The sequence below is a fragment of the Diachasma alloeum genome, unplaced genomic scaffold, assembly GCF_001412515.2.
Source record: "Diachasma alloeum isolate Michigan unplaced genomic scaffold, Dall2.0 Dall_scaffold_78916, whole genome shotgun sequence".
In the NCBI taxonomy this organism is placed as follows: Eukaryota; Metazoa; Arthropoda; class Insecta; order Hymenoptera; family Braconidae; genus Diachasma; species Diachasma alloeum.
Window position 1 is genome coordinate 48,890 of NW_021683651.1, and position 17,175 is coordinate 66,064.

General features: G+C 36.5%; 1 protein-coding gene across 1 annotated transcript in view; it reads right to left on the reverse strand.

The window, feature by feature from the left end:
* Positions 1–17,175, reverse strand: part of LOC107047949 (neurexin-3b) — a gene marked incomplete at its 3' end in the record, with an annotated part of 300,303 nt that overhangs the window by 27,692 nt on the left and 255,436 nt on the right. Inside the window, exon 10 of the mRNA XM_015270882.1 lies at positions 2,943–3,050. Within this exon, the coding sequence (XP_015126368.1) occupies positions 2,943–3,050 (108 nt within the window). The remainder of the gene's footprint in view (positions 1–2,942; positions 3,051–17,175) is intronic.

Consider the following 17,175-nt stretch of genomic DNA (forward strand, 5'->3'; position numbering starts at 1 on the left):
TTTGCATTTGAACGCAGAAGCATTATTTGAATTTACCGCCTGAATAATCACTGCATTGTATTCGAATCTGAAACAATTTGATGATTTTTCGAAAATTCGTTAACAATAAATCTTTCCGAGTGGTGTGTTCTAATAGAGATCCCACTTTGGCCTGCTCTTTGCTGCTTGACATTTATGCAAACCTTCATTCGGGGAGCTATTCACAGGCGTAATTGTGGTGTCACTCGCTAATGGAATCAATTGTAATCTCTGTGAAATCAATGTAATCATTGTAATCACATGATTACCATATTTGTAATCAAGTTTTGGTAATCAAGTGGTAATCATTTATAATCACTGTAATCACTGTAATCATTTGTAATCAGTGTAATCTTTCGTAGTTGCTCCTAGTGAGACTGTGAATTTTGTTTTTGAATTTTCAAGCGCGTCATTTCTACCAACGGTAAGTCTCAGAGATCCCTGGATCAATTTAACCTGGAATCCTAGATGTTTATGGTTCAGAATCTTGCATAGCCAATGCGTTTTGCACAGAGCATTTGTCCGTAGAAAATTGATTCACCAGAATTAAAATTTCTTCTTATTCTGGAGAACTAACGACTAAATTATCTCTGAATTATCTGCTGGTAAGTTTCATTCTCATCAATGGTAGGTATTCAGTAAATTTATTTTGCTGATACACGGAAAGAAAAATTTGCTAATACGTAGACCATATTTACTTGAGAGAAGTAAATTGTTTTCAATAGTTTAAAGCTCAGAATGTTTGCTTATCACTATCGTTGCGCATGATATCATGAATATATCACATATCGAAATATTGGAACTGCATAACAAAAAAATTATGAAAACAATAAATACTTGAAGATTGACGATTCTTCTACGCGATTTGAGTGAGTTCATTTGCGACAAAATCATACTTGAGTACAAGAATATTTTAAAGCATGAGACCTTTCTCTGGCCACCTGAGTTGCGAGGTCTGAGAGAATTAAATAATTGAAGAAAAATTACTTGTCTGAAGAAAATATGTTTCAGATATTAGAATTTTTTTTTCTCAGTGTAGCACTTATAAATGCCCAAATTTTTAGATGGAGTGATGGAGACTGCATTCCNTAATCACTGTAATCACTGTAATCATTTGTAATCAGTGTAATCTTTCGTAGTTGCTCCTAGTGAGACTGTGAATTTTGTTTTTGAATTTTCAAGCGCGTCATTTCTACCAACGGTAAGTCTCAGAGATCCCTGGATCAATTTAACCTGGAATCCTAGATGTTTATGGTTCAGAATCTTGCATAGCCAATGCGTTTTGCACAGAGCATTTGTCCGTAGAAAATTGATTCACCAGAATTAAAATTTCTTCTTATTCTGGAGAACTAACGACTAAATTATCTCTGAATTATCTGCTGGTAAGTTTCATTCTCATCAATGGTAGGTATTCAGTAAATTTATTTTGCTGATACACGGAAAGAAAAATTTGCTAATACGTAGACCATATTTACTTGAGAGAAGTAAATTGTTTTCAATAGTTTAAAGCTCAGAATGTTTGCTTATCACTATCGTTGCGCATGATATCATGAATATATCACATATCGAAATATTGGAACTGCATAACAAAAAAATTATGAAAACAATAAATACTTGAAGATTGACGATTCTTCTACGCGATTTGAGTGAGTTCATTTGCGACAAAATCATACTTGAGTACAAGAATATTTTAAAGCATGAGACCTTTCTCTGGCCACCTGAGTTGCGAGGTCTGAGAGAATTAAATAATTGAAGAAAAATTACTTGTCTGAAGAAAATATGTTTCAGATATTAGAATTTTTTTTTCTCAGTGTAGCACTTATAAATGCCCAAATTTTTAGATGGAGTGATGGAGACTGCATTCCTTTGTTCTAATCCCCGTCCCTCATTCCTCATTTCTTTGCAGATTCTAATAATTAATTATTCCATCAATTTATATTTAATAAGAGGCCATTTTTTGTGATTTCAATGATTACAGATGTTTGGTAATCACAGAATGTAATCGANTGAGTTCATTTGCGACAAAATCATACTTGAGTACAAGAATATTTTAAAGCATGAGACCTTTCTCTGGCCACCTGAGTTGCGAGGTCTGAGAGAATTAAATAATTGAAGAAAAATTACTTGTCTGAAGAAAATATGTTTCAGATATTAGAATTTTTTTTTCTCAGTGTAGCACTTATAAATGCCCAAATTTTTAGATGGAGTGATGGAGACTGCATTCCTTTGTTCTAATCCCCGTCCCTCATTCCTCATTTCTTTGCAGATTCTAATAATTAATTATTCCATCAATTTATATTTAATAAGAGGCCATTTTTTGTGATTTCAATGATTACAGATGTTTGGTAATCACAGAATGTAATCGATGAAATCATTTGTAATCATGTAATCACATTCTGTGCTCTTGGTAATCATGGTTACCACATGTGCAATGGTAATCAGTCCCGTAATCCTGGGTAATCGATTACATTTTGTAATCGCAGTGTCACCCAATTCGCCTGTGAATAGCCCCTCACCTTTATTATGTAAATATAAGTGAATTATACTGAGATATATGTCCGGGTATATGTTCTTTCCATGAGGGATACAGTTTTCTAAAAAACGTATGGGGAGCTTCTACTCGTCATGAAACGTCGACATTTCATGAAATTATGATTTTTCATTTCCAGGGTGAAACCAATAACTTCCTATCGGGAAATTGAAAATATATCAATTTGCCTAATTATCTGAAGATGTGAAGAACCAGAGCTCTTTTCTACGAGTGTCATTACTTCGTCGCGCAGATACAGAATTTTCTCTTCGGGCTCTCAGATATTGCGGTTAATATCGAGCAATGAGTTCTGTTTAATCCGCTTGAAAACTAATCGTGAATATTTTATGCCTCCATTTTTTTTACACAAGCGATAATTACTAAGAGTACTTACTCGTGCCGGCGCTCCACTGCGGCTGTACATCACTAAACCATTAGGTTCATTTGTACGTATTTTGAAAGATATACTTCCGGATTCCGCAGCTTTCCATGGAGGTAGTACCTAAAACATTTTTAAAAATCTACAATTACAAAAATCTTGTCATGATACATGAAGTTAAATACATAAATATCATATAAAAAAAATTCTCCAGATGTTGATGTGAAGACCATGAAGCTGCACCGATGTTCCCTGAAAAAATGATAAATCTCTCAACTGAAAAAATATTTTCCTGAAACCTATCTCTTCGTGTATAAATAAAATGCTCATTTTGATTAAAAGATTTTTCTCCCGTATTTCCTACTTTTATTATTTGCGAATATGTATGAGGAATACACTCGGCAGGTAGTGAAGACCGAAAAACATAAAATAAATAACTGTAAAAAAAAATTGCGGAAGGACTACCCCAGGTATGATGCTGATTCATGGCGGTTAGGCGTGCTCTGCATTATTCAGAGAATAACTGTCTGACTTTAAATATGGCCACACCACTTAGACTGTCGGAGAGTGTAACATTTTCTGTTATTTTTTTGTATCCATGTATTTTCCTTTTTCTGGATGAAATTATTAAGTCGATGTTTTCTTGGTGTAACATTAATAAATGAGCTACGTAATTCTTCTTTTGGAATTAAAAATACTCTCGGCTGGGTGAGGCCAATTAGCTGCGATGTTTAAGGAGATTTATAGTGGTATTTCTGCAGGATTTTTTTCATTTAGCCAGTTCGCTGGTGGTGAATTTGATGGACGGCTAAGGGGATTTCGCTTCAATTGTAATTTAGGAGGGGGGGGGGAGACATGAAATAGTGGATTGCGGGTGATCTTCGGATATTTGTTGAACAGGATTGAACGGAAAATTTATTTAAGGGGAGACTACTATGAATTTTAAAATTCGCGGGCTATTGGAATGTGATTTCTCGTACATTGAAGATCGATTATATATATCTAAAAATGAGTAATTGATGCAAAAAATTCAATTGGTTATTGTTCGTTTGCCTCGTAAACGTTTAAAATGTTAAAAATAGTCTAGGACCTCTGATTTTTGAGCTACAGAAGATTTTTTTTTCAATTTTTTTTAGAAAATGAGTAGAAAATAATTACGAATTAGTTTTTTGAAATTCAACTCCTACACGGCCAATTTCGTTATTTTTGAATAAAAAATTGTATCATCTATGTAAAATAGCCCAAAAAATGTTTCTGAAAGAATCGAGACTATATTTTAAATATTTTAAGGATAATTTTTCTGCCTATTTTACATGAATGGCGCAAATTTTGATTGTCAACAAAACGAAATCAGCAATGTAGCCATCGAATTTTAAAAAACCGATTCGTAATTATTATTGCACAAATTTTTTCAAAAATTTTGAAAGAAAAACCTTTCTAGCTCAATAATTGGAGGCTCTGGACTCTTTTTAACATTTTAAGTGTATGCGAGGCAAACAAACAATGACTAATTAATTTTTTTACACTAATTATTTATTTTTAGACGTATATAATCAATCTTCAATGTATGAGAAATCTCAGTCCAATCGCCCGTGACTTTTAAAACTCATAATAGTCCTCATAATAGTTACCCTTAATGGGTAATTAACAAATCTGAAGAGTGAATTGTAATGTTGATGTAATCATATGCAACATCCGAAAGAACAGGCTTTGCTTTGAGACTGATATTTTCAAATTCCGACTTGTGAAAGTCTCGAATTGAGATTTTCAAATTTCTCAAATTGAGACTTTCCAGAGTGTTAAGATGTTTCGTGCGAAAAAGGTAAATAATGACATTCATCTGGAATTCATATAGAATTTTAATAACCACAATTGAATTATCTATGATTTACCTAGAATTTTTTCAGCTTTCATATCCAAGTTATTAACCATTTAAGTCGCTTCTTATATATGGGCTCTTATGGAGATTTTTCTGTTTTGCACAAAACTGCGTTGCCATCTGAGCTGATAATATAGTGTCATACTAAACAGAAAAGTGTCCATAAGAGCCCATGTATAAGAAGCGACTTCAATCGTTACTAACTTCAAAATGAAATCTGAATTTTTTTTAGGAAAATTCATAGATAATTGAATTCTGATTATAGACATTCTGCATGAATTCCAGATGAATGTTATTATTCACCTTTTCCGTAGGAAACACCTTAAGGGGATACGTCGGTGAAATTTAAAAGTCTTCACTAGGCCTTGGGACCCATTGAACAGTTTGTGATATATGACCGAATATGGGAATAACTAGGGAAAATCGTGAACCAGATCGATTTTGCCCCGTATAAACACGAAAAACTTCCTTTTCCTATTTTTACCTTCAAAATGCTCCTTGCGCCGTAGGTTTCGTACGATTTTAGCTTTTTTTTTAATGTTCGTTACACTCCAAAGAACAAAGTAAAGTATCCGTTTGACTTTATTTGCAATAGATCATGAATGATTTTATGGCTTGATTCAAATCGATTCTTCGGCTTGATTCTAGTCAAATCGACACTTGTTCCAGGTCGGAGAGATACACTGTCAGAAAAAAATCTAAATTTATGCAAAGTTCAATAGTTCTTTTTATGAAAATGAAATTAAATTCAATTCACGGAAAAAAAAATCATGAAATTTCAAGTTTTACAGATTATTCCTTCATCTGAATGTCAACTAATAGAAAATCAGTACTTAAGTTTTTGCGGATGAGAGGGGGTAGAATTATTATTTCCATTTAGTCGCATGGACATCTTGTATGAAGATTTTCTGTTAAAATAAATGAAAATCTGGTGTGAATATAGCTTCAACCCGCAAAACCTCTTCTCTTTCTCTATCAATGAAATTCCATTTGAACAACAACACCCCCCCCCCCCCCCCCNTCGCTAATATAGTGACCGCCTGTACCGGCATGGGTTTTCTGTGGTTTTCCATGCTACTCCTATGTTCTATAGGAGTGCGAATGCGGTGCAGAGTAGAATCCACAGCCGCATGCATAGGGTTGGATAGGGCCGATTAGCCAATCAGAGGGCAGAAAGGGCCGGAATATAAAAAAAAAACAACCCCGCCAGGGAAACCATGGAAAACCTCAGGCGTGCAGCTGGCCGATAATGCAGAGATTGCACCGTGTCCATTGGTCACAGTGACTCAATGGGCACAGTGGTCCTCTACATTCGTGCCTAGCGATTGTAGTCCCACGCGGTTTGGTGTGCCCAAGCGGACACCCATCCAAGTACTGGGCAGACTGAACGCCGCTTAGCTTGGATGACCGCCGGAGCCACACACTCCCCACGTGACCACTACAGCCACTCATTTGTTAACTATTAACGAATGAACATTTGGTGAGATCGAATAGACCCTAGACTTGAACCAAATCTATTTGTTAATAATAACTAATCTTTTCTATCAGTGTGTTTTTCTCAAAAATCTATCGCCGAATTTCAGTGATGAAAATCACTGATGATCAGGGTCGCTTTAGTCAGTGTCTATTGCCACCAATAACTGAAGACGGATCCCTGAAAAGTAGTAGCATGGGCATGTCCCAGGAACTACGTTATATGTCCATAAAAATCAAAACGTTTTTTTTCTCTGGTAATCTCCCAAACTGACAGTTGATGTCCAATGAATTGTGAATATCATCGAAATATGGAACTGGAGAAGCGTAACTAACAAGACAATTGGTTTATGAGTTGAATTGGTCCACTGTTTCAGCAGTAGTCAATCACACTCTTGCATTTACGAGATCATCAAAACAGGCCCGAGTCTATCAAGAAACGAATTTATCAGACATTTACCCACAAACAATATAAAACCGATGGTATTGATTATTAATATCAGGTGTCTCCATAAATGTACCCGCAGAGGAGAAAACCGGTGGATGGAAAAACTTGGAAGAATTATGACTTGGGGTATTAGGGGGGCGACGGTGGAACTGATCGTTTGGTCCGTGACGTTAATTTCATTGATGCGGGGACTTTGGCACTTCAAAGGACTGATTACAGGGGAAATTCTCGTTATTTAGTCTAGTAGATTCTGGGACATAATGCCACCTTTCCATCAATGGAAGTTTCAATAATCAGTCCTCTCGCGGGGCACCAACCGATGGAGGAGATTGCACACGGAGAAAAAATATAAGAAAAATTTTATCAATAATTTTGTTACTCTATGGGTCTTACGGTGTTTCGTCTGTAGATCTCCGATGGGGTGAAATGGAAGGAGAGTGCTATTGTTGTAGAGCCCTGATTCAATCGCTGAACCCAAAAAATCCGAATTTTCAAATCAAGTTTTCCATTATAATATTGACGTTCTATGCTTCGATTTATTTCGTGAATTAATTAGATTTTTTTGAAATCTGTTACGTTTATGGGATTTTTTAAAACTTTCGTTATAAATATCGAAATTGTATAAAAATGTACAGAAAAAGTGGCAATGTCGCACGAAGTGACCATTTCATTTTTCCAAGCTGGTAGTTCTGGAGAGTATTCTACTCGCCGGTTTAAGTTTGTGTGGTGTATAACCTATGTGTTCCCATGTGGTCCCTACGTTAAATCCATTGACAGTGACAAAAACAAATAAAAATGGGTCGTTTGCCGTCAATTAAAAATACAGTAAACTCTCGCTAAAGGGTAAAGGGCTGTATCATTTCCAAGAAATGAGTTACTTTCCACCGGCCCCCACTCCTCAACCATTGCCGACCCAAATTCTCAGAAAAATGAGAGGGGATGAATAGTTTCATTTTTGAACAAAATTATTTGGACATCTGTATTTACGTACAACGTTGACTCAAGTCGACTTTGCGGTTTAATTCAAGTTGATTTTTCGGTTTGACTTAAACCGAAAAATCGGCTTAAATCAAACCGATAGTAGCTTAACACGTTCCTACTTGAAATAAATCACTTTTCGACTTACGTCAGACCCGGAATCTGGATTGGCATAGTTCAAGTCACTCGACTTGAATCAAGTAGAAAATCGGCTAGAGTCAAGCCGACGTCGCCTTGAATCAGTACTTTTTTTAGGTGAAAAGAGTCCATTATGTCATCAGGCGATAAAATATTATCTGACGAATGTGACTTTATTATAATCACATTCGTGAGCTAATACTATTATCGTCGAGTGAGATACAAAATTTTGTGTCATTGGGCCTGAAAACCGCGATCTACCCGAGCGAAGCGTGAGAATCGCGGTTTATCGAGCCTAATGGAAAATTTTGTTTTCGAGACCATCGAAATGATATTTACTGTGGACCATTATCATGCTCCACAATAATTCTTCTCGTATTGTTTGCATAATTTTCCTTTTTCTACGTGAACCTATATGACAAAAATATTTGCCAGAATTGGAATTATTCGCTGTTCGAGTCATTCACGAATTCAAAATGTTTCCATCACCAATTATCTGCCCATTGCTCAATGGATACCTCTATTTGTGCCCTAATTATTCATCGATTTCCATTAATTAACCATAAAAAATGGATACCACCGAGCGGAAGCATTGCAACACTGATAAAAGGATTTAATTATTATTCGTCTGGAAATTCACGTCATGGTGCGGAATGATTAATGGGCATGACAATCCAATTGATTGAGAAGGAAATGAATACAGCTTTCAATATTTCATTTCCAAAAATTTACCTGAGCAGAAAAGTCCTTATCTGTCTGGTACGAGCCAGTCCTGGCAGTTTCAACAGAGCCTGAGATAGTTTGTTTCAAATTTGTCATGTCTACGTTTTATTTTCATTGACTTAGACAAGTCAGTACATCTGCAGTGAGACCTTAAGCTAACATTTTCCTAGCATACATGGAAAAAAAAATACTTGAATTGAGTGTGACGTATTGGGATCGACCAATACGTCGATTTAGTGAATAATTATTGTTAGAGTCATGATAATGGTGGATGGTAGGAAGGAGAAATATAATTTGTCTGATGGGGGATGGGTGTTTTAATTGGAGGATGATTATTTTGTATGAGCCTGGCTTGTATCAAGCGGTCTCAAGTCCTTATATATAAAGGAAAGCATAATGGCTGCCGAATGAAAACTCGAATTGAAGAATGTCGAATCGATTCACCGAAAGTCGAAGTCGAACGGACGTGTTCGATCNACGGCCGCGGCGGCGCTAGTATAATATAATGGTCAGCCACTAAGTTCGAGAATATAGGGGTAAAAAAATCGAGGTTAAAAAATGAGGGTCGGAATATTACAGTCAAAAACTGAGGGCCTGGATGTAATGTAATGTAAGTGAAGGAATGAGGGTCAGAATGTTAGGGTTAAAAAAAGAGGGTCAGAATATTGGGATCAAAAAATTATGGTCAGAATATAACAGTAAAAGAAGTGGGTGTCAGGCAATGAGGGTCATATAAGGACTCAAAAAGGGTGAGCAAGCATAATATATAACTTTTTCGTCACTGAGGCCCGATGAACGGTGGTTACTGAGGCTCCCTTGGGAGGGGGTAAATGGCGTTTAATACTGCAGTTCGATAATCGGTGGTCCAAGGATGGTAAGTGGAGGACCAGGTATGGTAAGTCTCACTTACCACTCCAAGGACCGATAAAGCGCGACGTGAAGTGAGCTGATCGAATCGTCACTTGGGCATGCGCTCTGCGTTCAGAAAAATGTATAGTCTAGTAAGATTTACAGCGTTCTTAGTGACCTTCTCTATAACCTAACCCGCCAGTAATAAAAGTCGCAGTCGCTATATTGTTGTTGTGCATCGTTGTACATCGGATGACTGTTCAGGAGAAAATTGTGACGAAATTCGGGGAAAAATAAAAGAAAATGGAGAATTTTATTGTTCCAGATAGTGATGAAAGCGATCAGGAAGTACTGTCTCATGACATGTGTAGTGATACGGACATTGAGAGCTCAACATCCAGCATGTCAGTGAATGCAAACTCTCTCAATGACTCTGGTGCTGATAAATGGAACATTCCCAAGAAGTTCTGGATCATGGTAGGAAGGCTCAATGTAAGCTCATACCACCAACATCAAAACCAATTTATGATCGAGCATATCACAAGTTTCAGAATTTTCTGAAGGAAAAACGTATCATCCCTTGTCGTTGATATTTCTTCTTATTTTTCAATTTCGATCCAATTTTTTTTTACAAGTGCAAAATTTCCATCACAAACTCCATGTTTTTGGGTATTCTAACAGAATTTATTAGTTATTAATTTTTATATTAAGTCATAACGATTTTAGTTTTTAATATTTTTTTTTCTATTGTTTTTCGTTATTTTTTCAGTGGTGGGGGGGGGGGCTTCGCCCCTCCAACCTCCCCAACCGGGGGACTTCGTCTCCGTGGACCCCCTCTCGCATCCTCGCCCTCTCCCCCCTCATCAGGCCTTCGTGATGAAAAACAGTATATGTAATTCGGGCGTTAGTGTTGGTTCCAAGCAAAGTGTGCTGCAAACTTCACACTCCTCACAAACCGCCGCTTATCGCCCTCATGACATAATGTACTAATATTCAAACCTTTATTGCCTGACACCAACGTTTTTCACTTTTATACTCTGACCCTAATGTTTTGACCCGAATATTCTAACCCTCATTTTTTAGCTTCCACTTTTTGACCCGTATATGCTGAAACTGAGTGCCTGACGTTTATGTTACACTTAAGAGGGCTTGCTACAACCTGCCCTGATACAAAAGAATCATCTTTGAATCGAAATACCCATCGCCCAATTGAGTATAAAATATACTAGATTCAAAGGACACGTGATGAGAACGGGAAATGTTAAGTGAATTGAAACATAGCCTCATTGCAAGATCAGAAGTGTCAAAAAATCTTGAATATTATCCTAAAGAAAAATACGTCCCATCAGTATATTTGTTCAAAAAAATTGCGCTTATTTTTCCAACTTTAAATTAGTGGATGCTATTAAACGGTATTTTTTTCTACTCATATTATTTCCCATCTGCAATTATTTATGCATCCATTTTTTCGTCTTTTGTTCAATTTTTTGTATCGTTGTTGTGAATCAAATGTTTCGTAATAAAGCAGAGTACCTCAATAAACATGATTTTTCCTAATGTTTCATGATGATGAGGATAAAAGGGGTCTGGGATGAAATGTCCTAGAATAAAATGGGTCTAGGATGAAAAGAGAGGTCGAAAAAAATCGGGATGATCTGTTCCACGATGAAAATGTTCGGGCATGAATCATCCCGCTACCTAAAATAGAGAAAACAAGCCCAACACAATCCTCCTCAGAATTTCCAACGCAGAGTCTCTCCGATAATTGCATCATTGAAATTTGTTGCCCCAATTGGACTCCAGAAGTAACTGGCGCAGCCGAGAATAATGAAATCAGAGCCAGCAAGATGGCATTGATAAAGTTTGAGTACACGAGGTGCATCATTGTCCCCAGTTCATTGAGTCACGGTTAGTCCCGATAAATTAGAGAAGCAAATTCATTGCTCCAGATTCTTTCCGTGAAGAATTCCCAACCGATATCCAATTTGCTAAACAATCCCCCTCCCCAAAACAATTAATGGGTCAGTTCATCGAAGTTGAAGTATGCGCTAACCACAGTGTGAAGAGAAAAGAATGCGAGAAACAAAAACAAATTTTTGTAATGAAGAGAAAAAAGAAGAGATGATGAATATCGACGTTGCCGCACATTGCTAGTAGGATAACGATGTGCCCGGCTTCTCGCCAACTCACCGACGATTAACGACCGTCGAGGATCACTTCCGGTCGTCGCCTCGGGTCGGCATTATTCTTCCAACTGAACCCCCTTCTCCCACATTTTCCCCACAGCCCCTATCTCCAGTAGCTCTTTCCTCTTTCATTTCATTCTATTTTCCCTCAACCGCATGAATCCACCCATTTCTCCCCCCATGCCTCAGGGATATTTCATCTCCAAAACTGTAGGTCTGGCCTTTTGCCCTAAACCTCTGTATATACTGTCAACTCTATCGCTTTTTCCCCTCTCACTCGCTTTCTCGGTCCTCTGGTTGGTTATAGTGCAAGTCGTAGTTTGCTGGTTAGCCACTGCGGCTAACATAGACGATCAATTAGAAAAGTTAAATTACTTTCTGAAATAAATTATTTACTAATCTCGAGGACCTTTACACTTCAACCATCTCATCTTGGATCCGACTCACTGATCTACATGGATTCTAATCATAAGAAAGTTGGAGATAAGACTGCGCAGACGAGATGAGACCAGATTTTCAAAAGTCTCGTCTTGGTCTCGGAAAAAATTGAACATTTCAATATTGTCTCGATATGGTCTCGCTAATGGCCGATATGGTATCGTCTCGTCTCGTTTTGTAACATGTTAGTCTCGGTTTCGTTTCGCTATCAAAAATGTATGTCTCTTTTCAAGAGACAACTTTATTTCTTCAATGTTTGTCAGCACAAGATGAGAAATCCAAATAACCCAAAACTGCCGAGATGATTTCACTCAACATCCAATCAGAATTGAGATACATAAAGGCACTTAATGATCATGGAAATTTTTTGGTCTCATCTCAGTCACGACTCCTCTCGTGATGACTCCGAGTCAATTTATCTCATTTTAGTGTCAAGTTTTTCGTGTTTTTTTAATATAAAATCGCGGTTTTTGTCTTGGTTTGTCTCATCTTGGTCATCTTTCCTCTTATTTATATATATTGGGGCTCAAATAGATGTTCGTCACAATACCAGTACTTGGATTTAATTGATTGTCAGACTTCAGGAATGTCTCATGAACTTCAACATCCGACGAAAAAAAAAATTGGAAAAAATAAAGTCTTTTGACGTACTTCTAATTTGGCCCTAGTTCGTTTATCACCGAACACAGTTGAGAGAACTTTCTCGTATGTCAGAAGACACTCGACAACCTTTAACCCGAACAGTATACAGTCCACTATCTTCCTCTAAATCCAGAATCACACTCGTTGAAATCCAAGGAGATACGATTCCAAGGTCCCCACTAACTCCCATACCTTTTCTCAGTACTTTGAAGTAAAGCCAACCTCAGTATGTCCAATTCGTTTTCTACTCCTTTTAGATAGAAAACTCGAGATACCTTGGACACACAGAAAATACGAAAACTCATTCCACTGCACAACTTACATTGACGAAGACTTTCGAGCAACAACCCTCAGGTCTTCCCCCCTCCTCACTCACTCTTTAAATTTCCCCCTACTTTATCAACTGAGTAGACCTCACTAGACGTTTTCCAGTGTGGATTCAACAGCTCGTTAAATTCGCCAAGTGAGGCGTGGTCTTGGTATCGATAAAATCCATAATAACTGAACGAAACATATTTAACAAAATAAAATAACGCGAATTTCTGTGAATTCTCTCATCACTAGAGCTACCTAGACCACAAGCGGTCGAGATGCTGATGCCCTTTCATTAAATGAGTCGCTCATGTTCGAATTCCTATGCTCACTGAATAAGGTTTTAATCATAATTACAATTCAGTTCCTTCTAAAGCATACTTTAAGTGTGAACTTCAAATTCAATGTTCGCTGATACTCTGATGAAAGTATCTGCCCAAACTGTTATCAATTTTAATTAACACGGTAATTCATTTAACATGTTGTTCATCAATATAATTCGGTGCTTGGAATATTTTCATCTCGTGTTTTCAGCACTAAATTACAAATCAAAACTTGATTTGGAATATTGAGTCAACTTCTTTTTATTACTATCAGAAATTTTCTATTTGAATATTAATATTATTTGTTCAAAGTAAAAAAACTGATCATCATTTTCACTACATTCCATTTAGATTCTCCTATACTTAACGTAAAAAATGTGAGATAATCTCATAAGTCTAGGTATCAATTCTAATCAACTTTGTTCGACGAAAGGCTGGGATTAGGTACTGACCAGATTTGATCGTTCACTGGTCAGGATTTCAGATCCAGTACTGAACAAATAAACCGGATCCTGACATTCGAATCAGACATGGATCCGAGTATGCCTTACAAATCTGCTCCAAAACTGATCAAAACTAGTTTTTCCTGATTAGTCCCTACGAATCAGTAAAAAACTTGGTCTTGGTTTACTAGTTGGTGAAGTACAACAACTATTTAGTTAAAATTCAGAAAAAGTTTTTTCAATTTCATTCGACAATCATTTGTTAAATTTCCACTAAACGTTTGTTGATTTATTTGATGGATCAAATTTAACAAAGTATTGTAGATTATTGCGAAAATATGTTCTACGGGCGGCATTGATCGATTGTCACGATATAAATGATTCCCGGATTGTTTCCAAATGTATAGATGCCCTCATCATCTAGTTTGGTAGTCAAAATTGATTGGATGAAATTGAAAAATCTTTTCTGAATTTTAATTGATCAGTTGTTCCATTTCACCAACTACTTGTTGAAATTTAGCAACTAGTTGTCGGAACTCAATAACTAGTTGGTAACTCATTTTTTCAACAACTCTTTGGTAAAATTCACCCAATAATTTTCTCCGTGTTGTTCCAGGCTAAATTGAATTTTCACTCAGGCAGTTATGCAAATTTTTTTTTCGCCCAATATCTGTAAACTGGTAATTTCCACATGTAAACTGGTGTAAAGTACCAGTTTCGCAGGCTGGCGTGCGACAAAGTTATTTGTTACTAGGATGGTTTGATGTCCTTTCGACCAACTCATTCTAAATGATACACCATCTTGACTGCCCGGTCCTCAACTGGTTTACCTATCTTGATGGGAATCAAACGTAGAAATGTCAAACGTGGAGCAGACTAACTCAAGTCCTCTTCAGCCATCGAGAGAGCCTACATCTTCAATCTAATTCGAAGTCTCATTGTTGTCAATTTACGTGTAACTATCAATCAATTTTGAAGGGATTCCTCACAGCGTAGATAACAACTGGATTATCATTTGATCGGAGCGGCTTTCAAACTTTCCCCACTAAAAATTTTATTACACGTCATACCAGCTCGACAGTGCTGTGATGCAAACAGTCTTTTCAATTTTCATATGAAATTCTATTATTGACTATTATTCTTTATTATATCATACGTTCATAGAATAGTTGAAAGTATATTTTCCATTTTCTACATTAATACGATTTGATTTTATTACGTAAAATTTGCATGATTGAAACGAAAATTAGACTTGCAACGATTCAAAATATATTTTTCTTTCTCACAAAGACTTTATTCGACTTGACTGGAAATCTACACGTACAAAAATGATTCATTTCAATTATAGTAGATTTTGTCACTAGGTCGAAAAAAACTTTTCTAGCGAATATGATTGTTTCGTGTTGTTCTGTTGGGGTTTAGCGTCACGTCCACAGCGAGGTTATTGAAAATGGGCTCTCGATTCTTTCTTGTCGTTAGAGCTCACGACTATTTCCTTTGTAACTTTTTAGGTTACGATGTTACGACAGTGTTTCAAGTGAATGATCAGAATGCAATCACACATGATGGTGAGAATCAACTGTAGTCAATTAGATTCTCGAGACCCGTGAAACTGTAGATTGTACGTACATGATTCGACCATGCTCAATTCTATTTTCTCTCGGTATTTTAACGTTTTGATTTCAAACATTCTTAATGGTGTTCTTATATTATAATATTTGACTAAATCAAATAATCCAAAAATAATTCGACGGTGCGAGGTTACGAACCCAGAACCTCTGGCTTTGTAGGCGAACACCTTACCGACTCGGCCATACACCTGACTTGACACTCGAATAGACAATATATTAATGAAATCACATAGTGTTTATATCCAAGAAATAATCGAATCAACTATATATTAGTGATTTACTGGATTAGCACTGTTTTTCTTTTTTCTGATTCAATAACCAATTGACAATGTAATAAATAAAAAAAAGTTATATAAATACTCAAATATTCTACATGAAATATAAACTATACATTCAAGTGAATAAATCAGTGTCTCAAGTTTCTTAATTATTTTCTGTCCGAATTCATCCCTTTATGGATTTTGAACCCGTATGAAGATACTATTGAATTCGTTGAATAGAACTTGAATTAACATATAGCTGTGACCACAAAATTCTTGAGAATGTTGAAACAAGTAACGGAATTCCAAGTGTCTGACAATATCAACGTGACTGAACAGAGTTTAAACGGAAGGAGTACACCGGTTTGGAGTTTCAAGTTTCTGCGGAAACCACTGAACTTCTTGTATGAGAGCGTCGTTAGAAACTAGCGTTGATGGCCCATCGATTGACCGCTGCGAGTCAATCGGATTTTTCGAGGGTCTTCAATCATTTCTCGCATTGATAGACTTGTTGAAGTGAAGTTGCCATACAGTAGAATCCACACCCAGAAAAATGATTCATTTGAATCAAATAAAATTTATGTAAATTGTAGCAAATAAAGTCTTTTTAATTAAATAAAAATTTTATCCGAAGTTTGGTTTATATTAAATAAGTGTTTTTTTTACTATTAACAAATCTTCATTTGATCCAAATAAATTCTTTATTCATATCAAATAAACACTTTTCTTCTATTAAGGATGTTTAATCTATCAAGTGGACAACTCATTTGAAAATAAAAATAAAAGTGACTAAATAAATCAGTCAAGTTACAAATTATTTTTCTCATCAAATTAGAAGTGTTATACCGTACTTTTCCGGTCTCGAAAACAATAATTAAAGAAAATGTTTATAGAGGAGGACTTGTGACTGCAGTGGTAACAGTCGAATTTTGATCGGGCAACATCGCACGCTTGGGCTAGTAGTGGGGTTGTGTGATAAATATTTGTGTGTTGTACGTGTCCATATGCTTCCAGCACTTAATTATCGTCACCGACTTTAACGACCTCGATCAGTTGTTGTGTGATGTTGTCGCGCAGCTCGACTCGTAATGGCGGTCAAATTTTTTTTAGAGGAATTCGAAAATCAATCGAAGATATCACGCCTGTATGACCCGATCCCCTACTTGTTCTCGCTGGCGATGGATTCTCCGCAGTCCAAAATAAATAGCTTGTGGTTTTTTTCAATATTTTGAATGTCTAACTCATGCAACATCTCGATCAAAGTTCACACGGTCACGTTTCTTCCCTACTGTCGGTGTCAAAAGTAGAGACCACTCGAAATAAACGTCTATAACTCAGTGAAAAAAAATCGTAAAAATATGAGACCAAATACACTGTGTAATATAAGTATTTCGCTTGCCCAATACGGAGTTTCAAGTTTTTAATTTGATTAGTTTATTTATAATCGCTGTGAGAAGCCGAAAAACCCCCCGATTTTCAGGGTCCGTAAAAGTCGGCAAACTGAACCGCTAGCAAACGTACGAAA